Source organism: Hippocampus guttulatus, chromosome 1, assembly GCF_054856545.1.
Source record: "Hippocampus guttulatus isolate MCC_2025c chromosome 1, RoL_Hgut_1.0, whole genome shotgun sequence".
Lineage (NCBI taxonomy): Eukaryota > Metazoa > Chordata > Actinopteri > Syngnathiformes > Syngnathidae > Hippocampus > Hippocampus guttulatus.
The window spans coordinates 35,187,018-35,208,366 of record NC_141261.1 but is presented as its reverse complement, the minus strand read 5'-3'; the positions used below and the strand labels follow the sequence as shown (position 1 = coordinate 35,208,366).

The window sequence follows — 21,349 nt, the reverse complement described above, 5'->3', positions numbered from 1 at the left end:
AGATTAGGGCGTTTACATGGAAAACGCGTCTCGACTAATTTCTATTTAAGAAATTTCTTCCAGAACCAATTAATTTTGTAAGTAGAGGCACCATTGTACTAGGCATGATTTTGATGCCGCCATGCCTGGAGTCTTATGGTAGTTACTTTGTTTCTGGATGTGTGAAGGATGTTGTCTGCAGACAACGTAATGATAACCGCGTCATTGGGAATGTTAACCATTGTTCCTCAGATTTTAATTTCAATTAATTGCCCAGCCCTACTTTGTACTGAATTAGAGTTGCGCGACAATTGAGACAAAGGGCAACTGAGTGAAGAGTCCGACTGATGAAGTTAATTTCTTGTCACCAACCTGCTGTTCTCGACACGGCGTGAGGTGTTTAATACACCGCCTCATTCGTCATTGCCCCCACCCCCTTTCTTTTTGCTGTGTCGTAGATGCGAAAACAGAAGATCAGCCAATCTCAACAGAGAACCTGCGCGAGTCTCTGAAAAAAGAGCTTGAATTTTATTTCTCCAGGTAAGAGTTGAGATCAGTGACATCATTTGAAAATAGATGTTATTTAAAAAGAACTTGGATCCAATACTAATATATTTTAAAATGTTTTTAACATTTAGAGAGAACCTCTCAAAGGATCTGTACCTCATGTCCCAGATGGACAGTGACCAGTTTGTCCCAATTTGGACCATTGCCAGCATGGATGGCATCAAGGTTCTCACCAGTGACATGGAACTCATTTTAGATGTGTTGAGATGTAGGTGGCATGTTTCAGTCGTTTCATGATGAGACGTTTGTGAAGGAACATTTGAATTGACAATGTATCCCTCCAGCATCACCCATGGTACAAGTGGATGAGAAGGGGGAGAAAGTGCGCCCCAACCACAAACGGTGTATTATCATCCTGCGGGAGGTCCCGGAGACCACTCCCGTTGAGGTAAATGGCACTTCTCAAGAGAAAAGTGAAACTGAGATGTTTTAGTTTTGCAACATGAGATGACGCCCACTCGTAACCTTAATGTTTTTCATCCCCTTCCTTTGTTTTTGAAGGAAGTAGAGTCGCTGTTCAACAATGGCAATTGTCCAAAGGTGATAAGTGTTGAGTTTGCACACAACAACAACTGGTACATCACATTCCAGTCAGACACTGATGCTCAGCAGGTGAATACATACTCTTTTCTCTCTTTGCATTTCTCTTTTTATAACCACCGCATAGTGTTATGCCATGTGAATAAAAATGTATCTTCATGGAGTATTTTTCCTTAAAATGACATGATTTTTATGGCTATGTTCATAATCGTTCCTCTAAATATTTCTAAAACTAATTTTGTATAGAAAACACAATGAAATGTATAAAAGATAAAAATAAGACCAGTAATAAAAAAAAAACAAATCACAAAATTCTCCTGTTAAATTATCGCCTTTCAAATTATCTGGTAGTATGCCTACTTTTCAATGACTGTACACCGTTGTGTACAAAGTAATTTAGTGTAATGTACAGCAGCATATATTGCCATCAATGAGTAGTTGCGGTCTATGTGAAAGAAACATTCCGAATGTTTTACACTACTCCCCCCCCCCCAAACCGATATCACTCTTTGGGTACTCACAGATACAGACTTATAATACACGACTTGAAAAAAGGCGGCCTCACATCGCAGTTTGCGGCTCAAAATGTGGAACTTGCGCCTCATATGGACACTTTTTGGTTGGTGTCACGGGACGCTAACAGAAGTGTGGAAGCCTTCCAGATTAAAACGCAAAGCCGTCGTCGTAACACAGACCTTGCTTTCTGAAGATGCTCAGGGTGAAGTCACAGTCAAATTTAACACTCCGCAAATCATTGAAAAATGTCAATGTAGCTTAATACTAACAGAACATTAACAGACACCGATCTGGTGTCTGGGACGCCTCACACCCACGACTGGCATGTCAGAAATTTCCGCACAGTGTGATATTTTTTTTATCTAGCCCTACAATTTATTTCTGATCATTGTGTGACGGAGTAAAACACCAGAGCACCCTGACCAGTGTGCTATAGCGCCCGATTGTACCCAAAATATCGGGCGCACACTCCCGGCATCGACATTCGCCAGGAGCGCGGCAATTCGCTTGTTGTTCTTGTGGATCCTAGGTCGGGTGTGGACCCGCACACGTGTCCCACGAACATGCCTGCATGCCCGAAAATTGTTTCCAAACTGTTCCCTGCTGCTTGGACCCTTCTTTTTGTCCCGCGTCCCAGAAGAACTGTGTGGCCGGGCTGTGTTCTTGGCGACAGCATGCGATGATTGGGCGGGGGCTTGTCTGGTCAGTGTCAGACTTGTAGTGTGACCACTCGCCCGCTCCTAGAAGACATAACGATTTTATGTCACCATGTCTGATAATATGACATCGCATCCGTCATGAATGCCAAAACTCTGCATTAATTAGCGAATTTGTGGCTTGCTTTTTCCCCAAGATGCCTCGGTCATCATTACATCATACAGTGTGCTTATAGGTTTTGCTCAGGGAAGACACGGCTAATGTAATACTCTAAGTATGGGTATCTTGTCGGGTTTTATTCATAATTATTCTGAGAAATCGCGAATGTGATCAGTTTTCTCAGAAATGATAATCATATTTCCTTAATTATAGCATACGAAGGTAGTTTGAGCAAATTTATTTCAAAAGTGCATACAATCAAACTGGTAGCCCTCTGCATGAATCAGTAGCCAAGAAGGAGGCTCTTACTTTCAAAAAGGTTGGTGATCCCTGGTATATGGTAATATCACACAGAACTTCCTCAAGAAGCAGTTCATTTAAATTTTCCTCTGTTCGCAGGCTTATGAGTACTTGCGAGAGGAAGTAAAAACATTTCAGGGAAAACCCATAATGGTGAGTAAAAGCTCATTTTTGTGTGTCATCGCAGTAAGGCCCGGTCTTACTGTTTTGTGTTTTCCCCCTCTCCCATCACATGTTGACAGGCCAGAATAAAAGCCATCAACACGTTCTTTGCAAAGAATGGCTACCGTAGCATGGACAGCAGCCTTTACTCCCAGCAGACCCAGAGCCATTCCCAGTACAGCTCCCCTCTCTACATGCAGCACGTCTACCCCCAGCAACAGTACCCCGTCTACGGCATCGTGCCCCCCACCTGGACCCCTTCGCCGGCACCATACTTTGAAACGCCTTTGGTGAGACATACTGCTTGGACTACAATCCCTGAGAAAATTATGGAATCTCTGCCCCTTGAGAATTATTATTTGAATATTTAGCTTTGAAGGAACCGGCAAATCGTGATGTTCCACCAAACGATTCTTGTTCAATATGCCACCCTTCTGGCTTTTTCAAACACTTGAAAAAGGCAAGAAAAAAAGTTGAATTGAGTCACAGTTTATTTTTTTAATAAGAACTCAACACTCAAATCTCAGGAACTGTTCTGGAATTGGCTTATTTTTCAGTTCTAAAACAAAAACCTGCATCATATTGATTGTATGAAGTCAGCAGTTAGATCGGAGTGATCAAACCTTGGAGAGCTGTTGCGCCACGTGGATTGATGTGAATCATGGTTCCAATGCGAGCGGTGTCAATTAAACCAACGGAGAGCATTATAAAACTCCAAGAAGGTAAATCATCACAGAATGTAGCAAAAGATGTTGGTTGATCTCAGTCAGCAGTGTCTAAAATCTGGACCAAGTGCAAACAAAATCGGAAGGTTGTGAAAGGGAAGCGTAATAGTGGACAAAGGACGCCCTCAAGCCATCAAGATAGAAAGCTCCAACTGGAGTCACCGTCTGTGACCGAAGTGGAAGAAACTGCGAAAAGGAAATGGAATTTACACTTCTTCTAAGAGGAACGGAGCAGTCCAGTTGTGATCGATTGAGTGCCTTGAGAGAGAAATGAGAATACCCACTATTACGTTTTACGTTGCGAAAAGCCAAAAGAAAACCATCTTGAACACCTCATCCATCCATCCATTTTCTGAACCGATTTATCCTCACAAGGGTTCCTTAACACCTAAACATAAAAAAGGCAAAAAGTTCAGCTCTCCTGGACTGTGGATGGACCGGGTGACGGTAATATTGAGGTGCTGAAACGCGAGTCCGGCGACCCGGTGGTCCAGTGGTTAGCGCGTCAACCTCACAGTGCAGAGGTACTGGGTTCAATTCCAGTGTGCCCTGCGGCTGGCAATCGGTTCAGTGGGTCCCCCACCTATTCCCCGCAGACAGCCGGGATATGGCCCCAGCGCCCCCTTGTGAGGATCAGCAGATTGGAAATGAATCGTGAATCTGTATTGGACAAGGTGATGATGCTGGAACTTTTGTTTGGAGCTGTTCCAGTGAGATTTATGAATAAAACTGGCAAATTTCCACAGTTATTGATGGTATAGGGCAACATGAAATGCATCTTGCCAGAGAGCAAAAATAGGAGAGACCATCCTTCTGTAATGTCAATATCATAGCCTGCAAAGAGGCTGGATCTCCATCCAATCGAACATCTGTGACAGAAATAAAAGAACACGGTAAATGACAAGGCTCCGACCTGCCAAGCTGAACTAATAACCGCAATCACAGGAAATTCGAAACCGATTAATGAGGAACACTGTTTGGTACTGGTTAAGTCCATGCCTCAGAGGCGATAAGCTGTCATAAAAGTCGCAGGTGGTGCAAGAAAGTATTCGCGGGGTAGTGTTTTTTTGCATTTTGATTTTGTTTTCATGAACCCATCATTTTTTCCCCAGAATTAATTGAGCCATTCAGTTTTTTCCCCCTCTGCGTGCTTGTGACCAATTGCAACATTTTTTTTTACCTTCTCTTCGTGTGTCTTAAAGCCATTTGGAATCAAAATGTTTTGTGGAACATCTGTGAAATTCACACTATTCTCTTAAGTTAAGCATTTGAATGATCATTCTACAGGAGTGGTGACTTTCTAATTTTAGCCAGGGGTTGTAGCGCACGCACACACTTTCAAGCGCGTGTTTTTTTGCCTAGAATGAACAAAATGCCCTTTTTGCTACAAGCCCTCTTCATTCATGAAAAGAACAACTCCTCAGTTCCACCCACAGCGTATTGATTTTTGAGGGGATTTTAAGTCCTCAGCAGAATTGTTCATTTGCTCCCACGTTAATTGTTGCGCAGTTAATCAGGGGCACTTCAGTGTGTATTGACCTCCATTTACCTTCAATTTTAAAGTTTTTTTTTAAAATTAAATTTTGAGTGCAACCACATGCCCATTTATATGAAGGTGTTTGTATGTTATCTGAATTGTTTGTTTTTACTTCCCAACTCAAATGTGTTGTACAAGTTATAAAGGGGGGGGGGGGTTCATGAATTAGCTTGGTCTCATTTCTTACACATCAAGAGCCTTCAATATAGTTTATGGACTTTTTACAGTCGAATCGTGTTACAGCGTACCTTGACGGTGTAACCATTTGCACTAAAATGGCTGCCAGCTCTGATGTACAATACTGGATGAAAATGTATTAGATATAAAAACCACACTGGATCGAATCGAATTGTAACACTCAGATACTGAACCGTATGGTATGGAACCCTTCCGCCCTCAAAGAATTGTTTTAATCGAATCGTAATCCCTCTATTTAATATGTATCGAATTGGCCTTTTGCCAGAGATTCCCAACTCCAGTGCTGGCCACCATCTCGCACTATCATGACACTCTGAACAAAAGTGCTTCGACACCACAAGTCTCCTCTGTTTAGGATGTCAGCATATCCCACCCTAATTTCAACTCAATATTTGCATACTCCCGGTGTCCTTACAGAAAATGTGTCGATGCTTATGTCAGACCCTGTGATGAAATCACGACGCATGGAGGGAGTCTGGTGTGAAGGAACTGGCTTCGGTCCTTATTCTTCTATCTATCTCTCGTTTTCTATCCGATTCTTTTTTTTCCCCCTCCCCCTTTCGAAGTCAGTCTTCACTCCTACCCCGATGAACCATGAGATTATGAGATCTGAGGGTCAACGACGCATATGATCAGGCCGTGTAAATCACCTTGGCTTTCCTTGTCTACTCCTACGTGAATTATGATCTATCGCCTATTCATGTAGGACACCCATTCCCATCCGATCAGCCTCATATAATACAACAGCCTTTTCTTTCCTCCTCTGTATTGAACATTTATCAAACAAATAAACATAATATTGGGTTATAAAATCAAAGAAAAAAAGTTATTGAAATAAGTTCGATGTACCGTTTGCTCTGGGTTGACCTTGCGGAAATGTGGAAAATAGGGAAACAAACGGCATGTCAAATTCTTAAGAGATTCAATAACTTCTTCAAATTACCGATAGTGGAACTTCAAGGAAAAGAAAGTGATATGTAGGAAGCGGCAAAGCTACTGATTTGTTTGGATTATTGTTGCAATCTGCACTTTAGTTTGTACATACTTATAACCGGTAATTGTTTGCGTGGTATTAGTTCAAGCTTGTTTGTTTATTGTTGTGACTTAGATGAAGATCAGAACACAATTATGAACCAATTTATGCAATTCAAAAGGGTTCACATACCTTTTCTTGCAACTGTATTGTTTACAAGTGGCCTTGTCTCTCCAGGCGCCTTTTCCCAACAGTAGCTTTGTGAATGGATACGGCTCTGGACAGTACAAAACTGGATCTGGTTCCCTTACGATCACTCGGCCTTTCAACAGAAATCGGTAAGGCTTCCGTTTGACTTTGCTGGATGTTCAGCGAGTGCAATGATCATGAGATGCATTGACCCCAGCAGGGAATGGTTCCTTACTCCCGTCTTCTTGCTATCCCCACAGTGTCCCCCTCTATTCAAGAAAGAATGTTATAAATGCCTTCAGGTACCAATATTGTTTCGCAATAAGCTTCATTGCAACCCCTCATCTTCCATTCTACCGCCTTTTGTATGAATCGCTGTCATGCACCAGTGAGGTGGTACACAATCAGTTAGAAAAATCATGTGATCGGATATGGCTTTGGCAGTTAGGTTCTACAGCTGTTACCCCATTGCAACATCTAAAGGTTTCCCCTTCAGCCTAACTATTAACCATCCATTTTGTTGCCCGTGGTTTTGTTTTTGTTTTTTTACAGCAGCTTTGTTGATCAGCAATTTCTTTGGCGCTTACTGCGATGTACTGCGTACTACATTAACAGTTGCGGATCGCATTGTTTTATCTCGAGATGAAACGACACGGGCATTTCATAATCACAGTTATTGGTATCATCGTATCCCTGAAAGTAATGCCCACCAAAAATCAGATGCGCACACTAAAAGCATTGCAGTGTTTTAGATAATTGTAAAAACAGCAACACTGAAAGGGCCTTTTCGTGTATGCAAGAACCCACAAATTGTATGTAACTGACGAAGATGACAGTGATGCATTTCATTGTGTCATGCACTTGTGAACGCGCTTGTGACAGTTTCTTTTACTACAATATAACTTTGTGTTTCCATTCGCAGCCCATCTTACCCTCCAGCTCTCAATCTTCAAAATAGCACACAAACAAAAATGCATGTGGATCGTGGGATTGAAAACAATCTATTTAGATATAGCTCATGTTTGAAATGAATTGACCAAGACAAAAACTAAGTATGTTCTTGCTATGATTTTAAATAAATTCAGACATTAAAAGTTCCAGTTGGTTAGTTAAAAAAAACTATATATATATACATATATAGGAAAATATTTCTTACATTTTAGTTTAGGTAATTTTGTTGTTTTCGTTTAGATTAGCACTGCCAGGGAGGCTTTGCACACGTGTCTGATTACTTGGGAAATTTAGCAACAGCGTAACAGTCTTCAACATTGCGTCAACCTTTTAAGTGCCAAGCACACTACAATATAAGTGTGTTAAATACAGCAATGCCGATAATATACAACCATACACCATTTTAAAATATATTCACTGTTTTTTTAAACGGTTAATTTGTTTGGGGGCGGGGCGGACAAAACGCTTTCTCCTATGTTGTTGCGTTTGTCTGCGGACAAAGTGGGGGACTTCACTCCGTCCATCCCAATGAGCAGAATTTTGTTCCATCATCTGCCTCCCAAGTGTATTTTGTGATGTGTTTTTTTAAAATCAAATGTAAATAGTATCATGTGCTCTTCTGAGCTTGATTGGTTACCGCCTCAGCCGATCATCAATACAGGTGTATGCTAGAAAATACTCCCCTTCTCTTGTGGCTGGCCAGTATCTCTACGAAAACCCGCTGTCATCTTATGGCTTACCTGTTTCCAAATCAGTCCCCCAAGCAATGTGCGAAAATTTGAATCATTAATTGGACCACATGTAAGCCAGTAAGATTACATTTGCAACTGCAACTAATCAATGATTAAAGATTTGACCTTAAATATGCACATTTCCTGTACAAGGCTTTTAATTGCAAGCAAAGTAATGATTTATGAGGCACCCGGTAAATATTGTAACACAGCAGGATGCATCAGGGAGGAACATCCTTTGGAATGTCACGCTCAGACTCCTAAATTCTATTGCTCAAGTTGTTGATGTGTCCTTTGATCTTTAAAAACTCTTCATTTAAATGTTTCCAAAACAATTGTCCTTAAAAACAGCATCTTTAAAAATGGAATTCTCTCCTCTTAACAATCCCGCAGACGCAAATGTTGCTGTGTTATTTGGAAACCTTTGCAAAAACTTTTGTTTAATTCAGACTGTGTTTCATGCTTATTGTTTAGTGTACATGAATTAAGTATGAATATAATCACAGACTGAGCCTTGCCAGGAATCTGTTTTATTGCCTTATTGGTATTTCAAATTCTGTGAAAAAACCCCCCATATAATCTCAGAAACTGCGATCAAAGAAATGTAGTATACATTCAAACTCATCATTCTCTGCTCTTTAAAATCCATGTCTTACAGATGATGTGATTTTGAAAAAAATGTGCATGTATAGCTTTACATAGAGTGAGGATTCTAACTTCAACTAAACAACTCTAAATTTAGCTTCTCTCCCAACCATAACTAGGTTGTCACTAAATCGAGATGTGGGCCAAATGTTAAAGCAGTCAGGCCACTCAAACGCATTGTCCGATTTACAGTATGCATGGCAAGTTTCTCCAAACGTAATCTGTTCTTGGTGAACCCCGCAGCAGGCCTAGGCGTTCACGCCAAGCCAGGGAAAGTTTATCCGCAGAGCTGCACTGGAACCCAGCATCAACAAAAGCTCCATCCTATGGATGCTTCGGAAGCATGATCATTTTACCTGTACTGACTTGAGGGGATTTGAAAGGCTTCAAGTGGGAGATGGTGATGCTCAACAATCTCAAGTCGGCACAGGTCAAGCTTGACAACACACTGACCCTGGCAGAATTTTTGCAGCATGTCTTCGAATCTCAGTTGTTGAGCCATGGCAATTTGAACGATATGCTTCCAAAAACTGCCAAGCCACAACTGCCAAATGCTCATGGCCTCACGTCTGTCTGAATGGGGAATGGTCGCGCATTGTGACTTTTGAGACACATTTCATTTGAACTTGAATTGATAAATGTTTTTACTTGCTGGCTTCAGACACTGTAACAAAAGTTTCATACGGATTTCATCTCACAAAGTATGAAATGCTGTGGCCTTTCCGTTGTTACAAAGTCTTGCATTTGTCTTGGTTCAACCTGTAGATAGATACCATGAAATTCCATCCTCATTCTTTTGCACCAAAATGACCAAGAGCTTTGACTTGGTGTCAAATTGGCTAGCAATAAGTGCCGCGCATCCGACTGACGTGTTCCTCTGCCGTAGAAACCACGTGAAGCCACCCGTGCGGGCGAACGAGGTGACCCCAACGTCCATTGCCCCTGTCCCCCTGGAGAGTCTGACGAGACTCCGCAGTCCACAGCCGCACGCCCCCCTTAACACGGCGCAGGCGGCTTCTGACTTGAGCTCCATGTTCTCACATCTGTCTTCCTCGTCTTCCTCCTTGGACCCAAACGATGACAATAACATGGCTGGACGTGGACGGTAACCCTCTCTTCTTTATTTATTTGATGTTTTAATAATTGTCTAGGGGGTCTGCTTTTCATGGGTGCTGAATTCAGCCATGACCGCTGACTGAGTGTGTGCGTTTTAGACGGAACACAACTTACAGAGGGACACGCAGAAGGCGAGAAGATGAACGGATGATGGTACACTCACTTGAATATTGGACAGTCAAAGGAGGCCTTTGTCCTGATGATAAGCGATTGTCTGCACGTCCTTGTCCTCCCGCAGAGGCCCGTACCGCTGGCTGAAGTTAAGGTTTCTCCTCCCAAATTTGACTTGGCTGCCACCAATTTCCCTCCTCTTCCCGGCTGTGTGATCAGTACTCAAGAAGAGCCTGTGCTTGAGAACCGAATGTCAGATGTCGTCCGCGGTTTGTACAGGGACAAGGTAGGACAAAAAGTCCATTGACGGTGGTACCTTCAAGTTTCATCACAATCTGCTCTGCGACCGAAAACTCACTTTACCCTTAAGGTTAATTATCTCTAGAACAATTCATTCCAGAGTCCAAACTATAATAATACATTCATCCGGATACAAGGATTTCAAAGACAAATTTGTGGCCAAAACTATAACCATCACTATTTTGATTAATATTGCAAGTTTGATTATTAATCGCAGTTACACATCATGTATGCGAAACAATCAAGACAGGCAATCCCCTCCAAAAGCAGTGAAACGACAAGGTCAATTCTTGCCTTATTTTTGTCACCTGATCGAACAATTTATCAAAAGCATTTTACATTGATATTAAGCATGTTTTTAATTTGATATGCATTAGTGTCTGTATTTTAAATGTAAATATCGCTCATGGTCAGGTTAATTTAATCGAGACAACCCTGGACGATGATGTTTGCAGATGACGATGTGATCTGTAGTGAGAGTAGGCAGCAGCTACAAGAAAACCTAGAAAGGTGGAGGTTTGCACTAGAGAGAAGAGGAATGAAGGTCAGTCGTAGTAAGACAGAGTACATGTGCATAAATGAAAGGGAGACCAGTGGAACGGTGAGGTTACAGGGAGCAGAGGTGGCGAAGGTACAGGAATTTAAGTACCTAGGATCAATAGTGCAGAGCAGCGGAGACTGTGGAAGAATAGAGTGCAGGCAGGATGGAACAGCTGGAGAAAAGTGTCAGGAGTGATTTGTGATAGAAGGGTGTCAGCTAAGGTGAAGGGAAAAGTTTACAGAACAGTTGTGAGACCAGCCATGATGTACCGTCTAGAGCCGTGGTGGGCAAACTACGGCCCGTGGGCCGAATCTGGCCCGTTGGTCTTTTTAATCCGGCCCGCCGAAGGTTGGTCCACAATTAAGGTTCGATGTGAATGATTGCATTCATTTCAATTGGACTTGTAATGACAGGCATTTCACCGCCAGGTGGCGCATTGACTTGGAAGTTGCAGAACACGGGGGGGGTCAATCTTTTCGACCACCTAGTACCTCTGTATCGCTCTACTTCTACTGGTCTGATCATAACCCATCTGCAGCGATGCACAGGCTAAAATAGGTCATCAACAACACTTTTGTCATTAAAAAAAAGTATATGAAGACCGTACTTTCATGCTTTTGTTCTGTTGATGTTTGATATGGACTGTCAACAAATGCAGTTTTTTTTTTTAATGTACCATAGCTCGTGCTGACCTGGCCCTTCTGTCAAATTTTAAAAGTCAATGCGGCCCCCGAGCCAAAAAGTTTGCCCACCCCTGGTCTAGAGACACTAGCAATGGGCAAAAGACAGGAGGCAGAGTTAGAGGTGGCTGAGTTAAAGATGCTGAGATTCTCCTTTGGAGTGACAAGGATGGACAGGATCAGAAATGAGGTCATCAGAGGGACAACTCGGACGGGAAAGTTTGGAGAAAAAGTTAGAGAGGCCAGACTGAGGTGGTTTGGACATGTACAGAGGAGGGACAGTGGATACATTGGTAGGAGAATGTTAGAGATGGAGCTACCAGGTAGGAGACAGAGAGGAAGGCCAAAAAGAGATTCATGGATGCCGTGAGGGAAGACATGCAGGTAGTTGGAGTCAGAGTAGAGGATGCAGAGAACAGGGGAAGATGGAAATTAATGACTCACTGTGGCAACCCCTGAAAAGGGACAAGCGGAAAGGAGCCAAAACAACGGATTTTAATGTTTCCGATTAAAAATCCTATTCATTATGCAGCCCAAGTTGGCAGTCTCCGTTTCCACCGGTGTCGAGTGTTTGTGGCATTCAACTGCTTGCAGCTTCTAATGGAAGCAGAGGCCAGTGTGGAAAATGAGAGCATTTAGGACCATGAAAGCGTTTTTGTGATGCATGTACTCATCAGCAAACACAAAAAGGCCCCCGCCCCAACAACACCACAACACATGGCATTGCCAAATACAATTCCAGAGGCAAATGCGTAAACTAGAATAAGCCGACAAACCTCGCATTGGTCCTCACAGGCCTTTAAGTGGTACAACTCGCTCCAGTCCACCTTCAACAAAAAAAATGATTCAGGGTTATTGCGTGGCAAATCTCATAGCATGTCTTGAAAGATAAATAATAAAGATCGGTGGTACATGGAAACTCAAATAAATGGATGCCATTGAAAACTGTTTCTTGCGGCAGGAGCTGGCCAAAACACACCTGCCGCGTGATTACCGGGACGAATCCAATGTAAGGAATTGGGAATGTTGGGAACGAGGCAACGACCCAGTTGTGAATGTGAACACCATATTTACCCATTATAGATGTACACAGTACAACATAAAGAGCTGGCATTTAAAGGGCTTGTCAAAAAATATAAGAAATATGGCTCCCGCAACAAATACTGTCACAGATTCTGAGGAAATAGGCCAAACGCACTTTATCGCTATGTGCGTGCTGAAATTGGGTCTCGTGAGGTGCACTAAAAACTTTGTAATGATGTCACATGACGGCAGTTCAAAAGCATTTTCACCAACAAATTGTATAACTTTGGCGGTATTCAAACTTCAAGGTACCACTTCGCATGGCTTCAATGGTAACGAGAGCCGTAACATGCGTATTTTGTCATTGAAAGATGGAAGCGGGAAATAAAGAAAGCAGCGTAAGTCCAGCTTTGGTCACCGAGGAGGGTTTGGCGTGTGCAAGTCCGACCCAGACCGCTGCAAAATGTGTTACACAACCACCAGCACCACTGGCCCCGAGGTAAGTAACAATAGCATAGTTAGGAAGTGCACACTTGACAAGGCTGGAGGTGTTGAGACCTTTTGGTTTGGACATGAAACCAGGAGTCAGGAGAAAAAGGTCGAGCACCCGGAGCCGCCGGTTTCCAAAGCCATTGCCAGCATGCCTGCCGAAACCGCCGTCAGCCCCGCCTCCTCCGTGCAAGCTGTGCACAGCTGGAGGCCGCCTACCGCCCCCGCCTCCACCCCACTGATGCCCAGCACGCCCCCGCCTCTTCCTGCTGCTGTTTCTGCCCCTGCACAGGTGAGCAAGGGGCGCCTTTTACTGGCAGCACTTCCAGCAACATATTTATGAGACTGTCCAATTTCCTAGAGTGCTTCAATGCTCTCAAGGATTTATGCCTTTCAATGGGAAACCGGAGTCACCATTTTACTTTTGAGCCTCCTCACTCTTAGTCACAAATTAATCAACCCAAAAACTTTTGATGGGTGGTGGTGGCTGGCAAAGCCGGTAGCACCCATAAGCCAAAGGCGTTATTTTCACTCGTGAGGCAGAACTTGGTACACTTACCAATTTGTGGCGCATACAACAGACACAGCGCCAAACTCAAATAACCCACACTGCCTATACCTTCATATACTAATTGAGTAAGTGCTGCTTATCAGAATCTTGATCTTAGCTAATCTTAATTGATGCATCCAACAAAACCCAATGCAGCTCTTCTTCACTTTCAACTTTGACATGATCGCGTTTCAGACGTCATTAAGGCCAACACTTGCAAATGGCAGATATTTGCCCAGCCGGTCTGGTAAAGTCATTGGCAGAAAATGTCTGTAGTGGCAGTTGTTGTATTTTGTAAAACATTTAGTTTTCGATCTCTTATTTTTTGGCTCTGTATACAGTGTGTGACGATGTCATTCTATACGGATCGAGAGGATGGAAAGCTTTACAGAGTCACGCAACCTCGGTGAAACACCGAAAACAGACATTTCTACTGAAAAGTAACTACTCGATTTCTAGCGCTTTTAGACAGCCTGGAGCAGGTGTAAAAACAAGAGGAGTCGCCTAAAAAGAGAGTGGAAAAAGACGGAGAGGACCAATACGCGTTTAGCGCTTGCTAAAAAGCTTAAAATGAAGAGAAAAAGTATTCTACCTCATGAAACTGTATATTGTTGTATATACTGTAAATAGACATCCACTTTAGATAATAAAATACATTCATAACCTGATAAAACGGTTAAAAACAGTGTGGGACTTCACTATCACTGTATGAGGTAAGAATCAACAGCTTTTTTAAAAATCCCATTTACACAACACTTTATGAATACAAGTAATGAACAAATCTTAAATATGGCAGGGAATGTGTTTCCTTTTTTAGTTTTGATTTTGAGCAGCAAATTTGAAGTTACTCACCAAGAATGCATAAGCAAAATTGCACAAATTTTCACTTGAAAGAAGAGTGAACAATCTTGGGATTTTTTTTCTGTTAAAGTTTCAAATAGTGTGTAAATCCTCTCCTCTTTCATCTATAACTGCTTCAGACAACAAAGTGTATGCAGAAATTGGTGAAGATTGCACGACTGTGTCCTATGTGTTGTTATTTTTGTTATTTTGACTTCAAAATGGCGCCGCGAGAGTGGCTGCCTTTCCAGCAGCTCCTATATTTTGTTGTTCTACTTCTTCCTTTCATAACTTTGCTGCTGTGAATTGGGAATTTCTCCATTGCGAGACTAATAAAGGTTTTCTTATCTTATCTTAAATTGAATACACTTCATCTGTCCTGGGCTGCTCCCTTGACACTCTGGAGGAGGTGGGCAACAGAAGGGTGCTAACTAAGCGAAAAGCTATGATGGCCAGTCCCTCCCACCCTCTCCAGCCCGCCCTGACAGCACTCGGTAGCTCCTTCAGCCAGAGACTGTTACACCCGCGCTGCAAGAAGGAGAGATACCGACGCTCGTTCCTACCGACTGCTGTCAGGCTGCTGAATAAAAAATAGCAACAATAATATTATTAATTATATGATGTGGAAAACAACTGTAAATAGCACTGCAATTTATCCATTTTGTATTTATATTGCACTTAATCGAACTGTGTTTGTTTGTTTTTTTCTTCTTCTTTCTGCCTACATTCTTGCTGCTGGAGGCTGTAAATTTCCCCAGTGTGGGACAAATAAAGGATATCTTATCTTCAGCATGTTTAGTGCCACTTTTGTAAGTGGCCCCGCCCCCGTCCCGGCCACGCCCCTTTCTGCTTTTTTCATCACTAGCCACTCTCATCCCTGATTCAGGGTTTGGTTCATCAACAGGTGGGATTTTATTTCCCCAGAAATTACATCGCTATAAATGACAACGTATGGTTAAATGTGTTGTGAAAGCTTTTATGCGTCAAACTTGAAAATCTCAAAACCCTGATGTGCTAGAAAAAAAGAAAAGGCATTTTTAAAGCGGCATCAAAATTAGCTTTAGGGGCACAGAGAGCCATCTCTGATTAAAATTTGCTGCTGCCCAGTGTAATGATTGGTCATGTTGTCGCCCCCTTGTTTAGGAGCCCCGTAAGCTCAGCTATGCTGAGGTGTGCCAACGGCCTCCCAAGGACCCCCCACCCCCCAGCCTCTGCAGCGCAGCGGTGGGCCAGCCTTTGCGCGAGTTGCGCGTGAACAAGTCTGAGGAGCCTGGCCCCAGCGGCGTCCCCGGAGACAAGCCGGAGCGAAGCCACGACAGAGAGGCCGGGCGAGAGTGCAAAGACGGACGGCCCGCACGCGAGCGGGACCCTAAGGGCCACTACCGCCACAACGGACCGCGGGGTGCAGGCCCCGGCCTCAAGTTCCGAGAGCAGCGGAGACCACCTCTAGCCCGACGCCACTCTCCACAGGGAGCTTACAGGCACGCTGGGAAAGAGCAGAATATCCCACCGGTATCGCCAAAGTAAAGGAAAGCAAAACTCTATGAATAGAACAAAAAGTGTATGAAAATCTACGTGGATATATGTCTAATTATATAAAAATGATACACATAAAAGCGACAACATTATGGTAGCTACCTTTCCCTGGACGTTTTCCCACATAGCAGCTCATCCGAGACTTGTGGGCGAAAGGACAGCTGGCAACCTGAAACGAGTGATTTGCAAAGGCTTTTTATGGCACTGTGCTCAAAATTAATTGACTTTCCATGGAGATGCTCTGATTTGTGCAGGTCTTGGGAGAGGTAGGATGCTGGTGCCCCGTACGTGGCCCTCTACCACCTTATGATTTCAAGAACAATATGCACTAAGGAGGAGAACATGCGTATGACATGTACAGAAACAAAGATATCACTAACACAAAATGAGCTGTGCTTTGGTTTGCAAGTATGACTGAAGGGGTTGACTGTTTCTGCATTGATTGTTCAAACAAAAGGATTGGTGCGGGGGTTTCATGAGACACGGTGTCCAACTGGAAGCTCGTCTAATCCCAAGTCGCTTTTGGCTTAAAGGTGCGGCGGGCAAATCTCAGAAGGTTGTGATTCCAAGCTTTTGTGAGACCTGCTGAACTGTTTCCCATTGCTTTCTATTTCAAACTCTTCAAAGTTTTGGATGCAGAATACTGATCATCAGTCAGGCTCTCTGTTTACATATGTTTCATGAGCAGGGACGATTTGAAACTGTTGGCGGTCATGGGATGGGTGGCGTCGGAGGCAACGGCGTTCCGTCAGCTGAGAGCTCAGCTTTGGATGTAAAGTAATTGTCACTGTCAAGCTGCCTGAGACTGCGTCCCACTAGCATTAAGTCCGCCGAATGTCATCGTCGGATTCTGGCCAGCAAAAGTTGATTTTTGTTCTTTTTTTTTTTTTTTTTAAAGAGACCATAGCGGAATAGTTGGCTGCGCTGTTAGCTCGTATAACCCTTCACTAGATGTGTGGGAGATTTCAGTAGCTGATACGGCGGTTTCTGACAGCAGGGATCCACCTGATTGTGCTTTTTAGTGGGAGCAACTTTTTTTGGGGGGGGGGGGGGGATTAACTATAGAATGTTGAGGTTCGAGCTCACTGTATGTATTGCTTTTTAAATATTTATTATAATTTGTCGCGCACGGCTTTTCTCCCAATCGCGGTAGGCTGGCATCCCCAAAGTTGTGTGAAATCGCATTGACAAAACCAAATGGAGTCATGCTGCGCGACGATGAATCGTTCAACATGCCAGCAGAGAGAGATGATATTTGACGCTTTGGGTGTGGAGGTGCAGTAAATGAATAATCACTGGAGCTGCCATTTGGTTTTAACCAATGAGTTCAATTAACAAGAAATGCACTAATGTCCGAGTACAATTGCTTGCGGGAAATGTGAAATGATTTTTGCAAGCGTTTGCTTGACAGGCAGAAATGACCACCATCACCCGTCCTTTTTATGCTTTGCTAATTTTGTTGGTTGAGTTTTTTTGGGTTAGGATTGTAAATGGAAATATAGATAATTGATCAAACACGTGTTTGAGACACAATCCTAGAAATGTAAGAATTGTCACCAAAAAAAATAAATTATTTTGATTTGGCTTTCTTGTGTACCAATTTTTCCCCTCCTACGACTGTGCAATTAAATTTGACTTGTTTTTGTGTGAGAAATTGAGGTTCTCTAAGCAAGCGTTATTCATTTGAGGGGTAGGAAAATAGACAATATCTGATATTCTCGTGTCGGTGCTTGAGTAAAATCATGGCCTTATGCGCTTTCAGAAGCAAAAAAAATTAATATATTCAATTTTTATGACACTTTTATGAAGGTTCCCGTTTTGGGAATTAACCTTACAGGTGTATGTTCATTTTAAACATGTCCCAAGGGTTAAAGCATAGACATGAAAGTCCTCCGGATTTTCACATTTTCATGAAATTTCCTCTGGAAAATTGAGGAAAAATTGCCAAAAAATTATCCGGATATTAGTTAACAACATTGAACGAACACGCGTTTGAGTTCGTTATTTTGCTTTCACGAGCGTAGCCATGTTGAGGCACGAACACGAGTAACATTAACACCCCTCACATTTTCATGGCCTCGCCATATCTCGGAGATTTCGACATTTCGGCGCGAACGGAAGCCACAAAGGGTGCACGTGTGCACACAAAAGGCAGATTAATCATTGAATGTCGAGTATTTGAATAGCGTTTTGTGTCAACTAATTCATTCGTACGGCCCCAGCGCAATGTTCAAACAGGTAGACAGGCAAGCCGACATACGTGCAATAGACGCGAGTGTTGGGAACACGTTCAAGTGGTCATGGCTTGAGGAAAAGGACTTGAACGGAGTTTTTTTGTCCGACTACATTAGAAAGGTCGACAAACCTGGTAAGTCAGTCAAAATTATATATATGTGTGTGTGTGTATGTGTGTAAATATAGAGATGTGTGTATGTATATATACATATATATGTACAGTATATATATTTGTATATGTATATATACTTATATATTTTAGAGCTGTCAGCGCGTTTTTATTGGTATTAATTTAAATGAATTTTAACGGGATTAAATTTTTTCTCACGAGATTAACACGGCACACGTCACAAGCGGATGTTACGTTGCTCTATAAATAAACCAGAAACAAAACAAGCGCGCTGCATAGGTCCACGCACGTTTGTTTTGCCAGCCACGGCAGCGCGAGACACCGAAAACGGATACTTAAAGAATTTATGAATGGAAAGTTTACTTTTAAAAAATTGCCAGATTGCTCCACTGATAAGACCAAAGTTACCTGTATCATACAGGTATACGATGTATGCCACTGTTTACACTATTTTGTGTGGAAGGTTAGTGTTCCGTGTCCATATAAATAGAGCGGGTGGAGCTTCTCTGTGTTCGTCTGACAGTGACGGTGCGCTGAGGCGGTGACATGACAACGAAAGTTCAGCGGTGTAGTGGTAGCGACCTAGCGAAAATAAAACGTCTCCAATGTTGTCATCGAACCAAGTGTGAAGTCATCCGAAATGATGTCTACACAAAACCGTAGAGAGACTTCCGCGCAAGAAGGACCAACAGAATCAACATAGCCTGACTGCTGTCTTCAAAGCAAACTTGAGAAAAAGAAGTATGCAACCATGGCTTAAATCCACTATAGGCTGAGTACTAGTTTACCTTAGACGTGCACTTTATAATGTTATATTGCTCTGTTTGATTCCATAAAAAGAGCTGTTAAAGCAGCTGTTGTGTGACAAAATATTTTTTTTCACTGTGGTTGATGGACAGTAATATTGTGTGAGAGATTATGTGTGAATAACTGCTCCAAGTGAAAAATGTTCTTGTAAAATTAAAAATCGAAATTGTTATTTCAGTAAATATTTGCATTTTGCACATAGAAAACGAATTCATGATTCCATGTTGATTAGAGCATTAAAATGGAGAAAAATAGGACAAAAACTATCAAAGGAAATTCAGAAACGATAATAAATGCGTGAGTAATCACGATTAATTTTTAGTGAATTTGAGTTAATTATGACAGTTGCGTTTTTAATTGGATTAAATATTTTAATCGTTCGACATGGTCCACATATATATACAGGTATATATATATATATATATATATATATGGGATGTAGCGGTCCCAAGTGATGGAAATATCAGAAAGAAGGAACACGAGAAACTCGAGAAATACCAAGGGCTTAGAGAGGAGCTGGAGAGAGCCTGTAAGGTAAGGTGACAGTCATGCCTGTGGTGGTCGGAGCACTCGGGGCAGTGACCCCCAAACTAGATGAGTGGTTGCAACAGATCCCGGGAACAACATCGGACATCTCAGTCCAGAAATGTGCAGTGCTGAGAACAACAAGGATACTGCGCAGAACCCTCAAGCTTCCTGGCCTCTGGTAGAGGACCCGAGCTGAATGCGGGACGGACACCACCCGAGGGGTGAGACGAGGAATTTATATATATATATATATATATATATATATATATAAATTCCTGCCTGAGCGAGGCAGCAACTGACCTGAAAGCTACGATCATGGCGAGAATGAAAGCTGGGCAACCTAGAAACCGATTACAACGGCTATGTGAAGTACCACCTGAAAGTCTCATGGAAAGTGTGAATGCAGCACTGAGGGCGATCCCTACCATAACGATCACGGAAACCAATGAGCTGATATACGCTTCAGCATCAGTGATCCTTGAGATGCTTGGCTATAAGAGCAACCATGGAAGCCATGAGATACGTTACCCACCATGGAAAAGACGGTTGGAGGCTAAGATCAAGGCGGCTCGGAAAGATGTGAGTCAATTGACTGAGGCCCAGAGAGGTTTGATGAAAAGGCCGATACCCGAGAGGTACATCCAGATGACCATACCTGAAGCACTCGAAACTGCCAAACAAAGGCTCCAAGCCTTGTCCAGCCGCCTAAAGCGATACATGAAAGAGAATGAGGCCAGACGAATAAACAGGCTGTTCGCAACACAACCTGCGAAAGTGTACGCTCAGTGGCAGGGTCCTAACAACAGAGCTGACCCACCAAGACTGGAAACTGAAAGGTACTGGAAAGGCATATGGGAGAAGGAGGTTGCACATAACAGCAGTGCACAATGGCTGGTGACCCTGAGAGAGGAGCACAGACACCTCCCTGAACAGAACCCAGTTACCATAACAGTGGCAGACATACAGGAAAGAGTCTCAGATATGAAGAACTGGACAGCACCAGGCCCGGACATGGTCCACACCTACTGGCTAAAGAAACTCACAGCACTCCATGAGCGCCTAGCAGCACAAATGAACGCGCTGCTGAGGGATGGGACTCACCCAGGATGGCTAACCGAAGGGCGAACGATCCTGATCATGAAGGATCCCTCAAAGGGTGCAATCCCATCCACTATCGGCCAATAACCTGTCTCTCCACAACATGGAAGCTCATGTCAGGCATCATTGTGGCTAAGATAAGTGGACACATGGATCAATACATGAGCGAAGCACAGAAGGGCATTGGTAGAGATACCAGAGGAGCCAAACATCAGCTCCTGGTTGACAGAACAGTCGCACAAGACTGCAGGTCCCGACGTACCAACCTGTGCACAGCCTGGGTTGATTACAAGAAAGCCTATGACTCAATGCCACATACATGGATCACTGAATGCTTGGAGTTGTATAAGGTGAACAGGACCCTAAGAGCCTTCGTTGCGAACTCGATGAGGATGTGGAAAACCACACTTGAAGCCAATGGCAAGCCACTTACCCAAGTGTCCATCAAATGTGGCATATACCAAGGTGATGCACTCTCCCCACTGCTGTTCTGCATAGGACTGAACCCCCTAAGCCAAGTAATCACCAAGACAGGC

General features: G+C 43.0%; 1 protein-coding gene across 2 annotated transcripts in view; it reads left to right on the top strand.

Annotated features, from left to right (window-relative positions):
• Positions 1 to 17,599, top strand: part of larp4aa (La ribonucleoprotein 4Aa) — a 37,380-nt gene extending 19,781 nt beyond the window's left edge. The window contains exons 4-17 of one of the 2 annotated variants that reach the window (XM_086128228.1): positions 438 to 519; positions 618 to 754; positions 831 to 934; positions 1,048 to 1,158; positions 2,818 to 2,871; positions 2,961 to 3,170; positions 6,551 to 6,651; positions 6,763 to 6,804; positions 9,716 to 9,934; positions 10,044 to 10,098; positions 10,184 to 10,342; positions 12,972 to 13,099; positions 13,183 to 13,381; positions 15,623 to 17,599. In XM_086128228.1, coding sequence (XP_085984354.1) covers positions 438 to 519; positions 618 to 754; positions 831 to 934; positions 1,048 to 1,158; positions 2,818 to 2,871; positions 2,961 to 3,170; positions 6,551 to 6,651; positions 6,763 to 6,804; positions 9,716 to 9,934; positions 10,044 to 10,098; positions 10,184 to 10,342; positions 12,972 to 13,099; positions 13,183 to 13,381; positions 15,623 to 16,006 — 1,985 coding nt within the window. In that variant the 3' untranslated portion in view covers positions 16,007 to 17,599. The remainder of the gene's footprint in view (positions 1 to 437; positions 520 to 617; positions 755 to 830; positions 935 to 1,047; positions 1,159 to 2,817; positions 2,872 to 2,960; positions 3,171 to 6,550; positions 6,652 to 6,762; positions 6,805 to 9,715; positions 9,935 to 10,043; positions 10,099 to 10,183; positions 10,343 to 12,971; positions 13,100 to 13,182; positions 13,382 to 15,622) is intronic. The other variant, XM_086128234.1, reaches the window with a different exon arrangement.
• Positions 17,600 to 21,349: the final 3,750 nt, after the last annotated feature.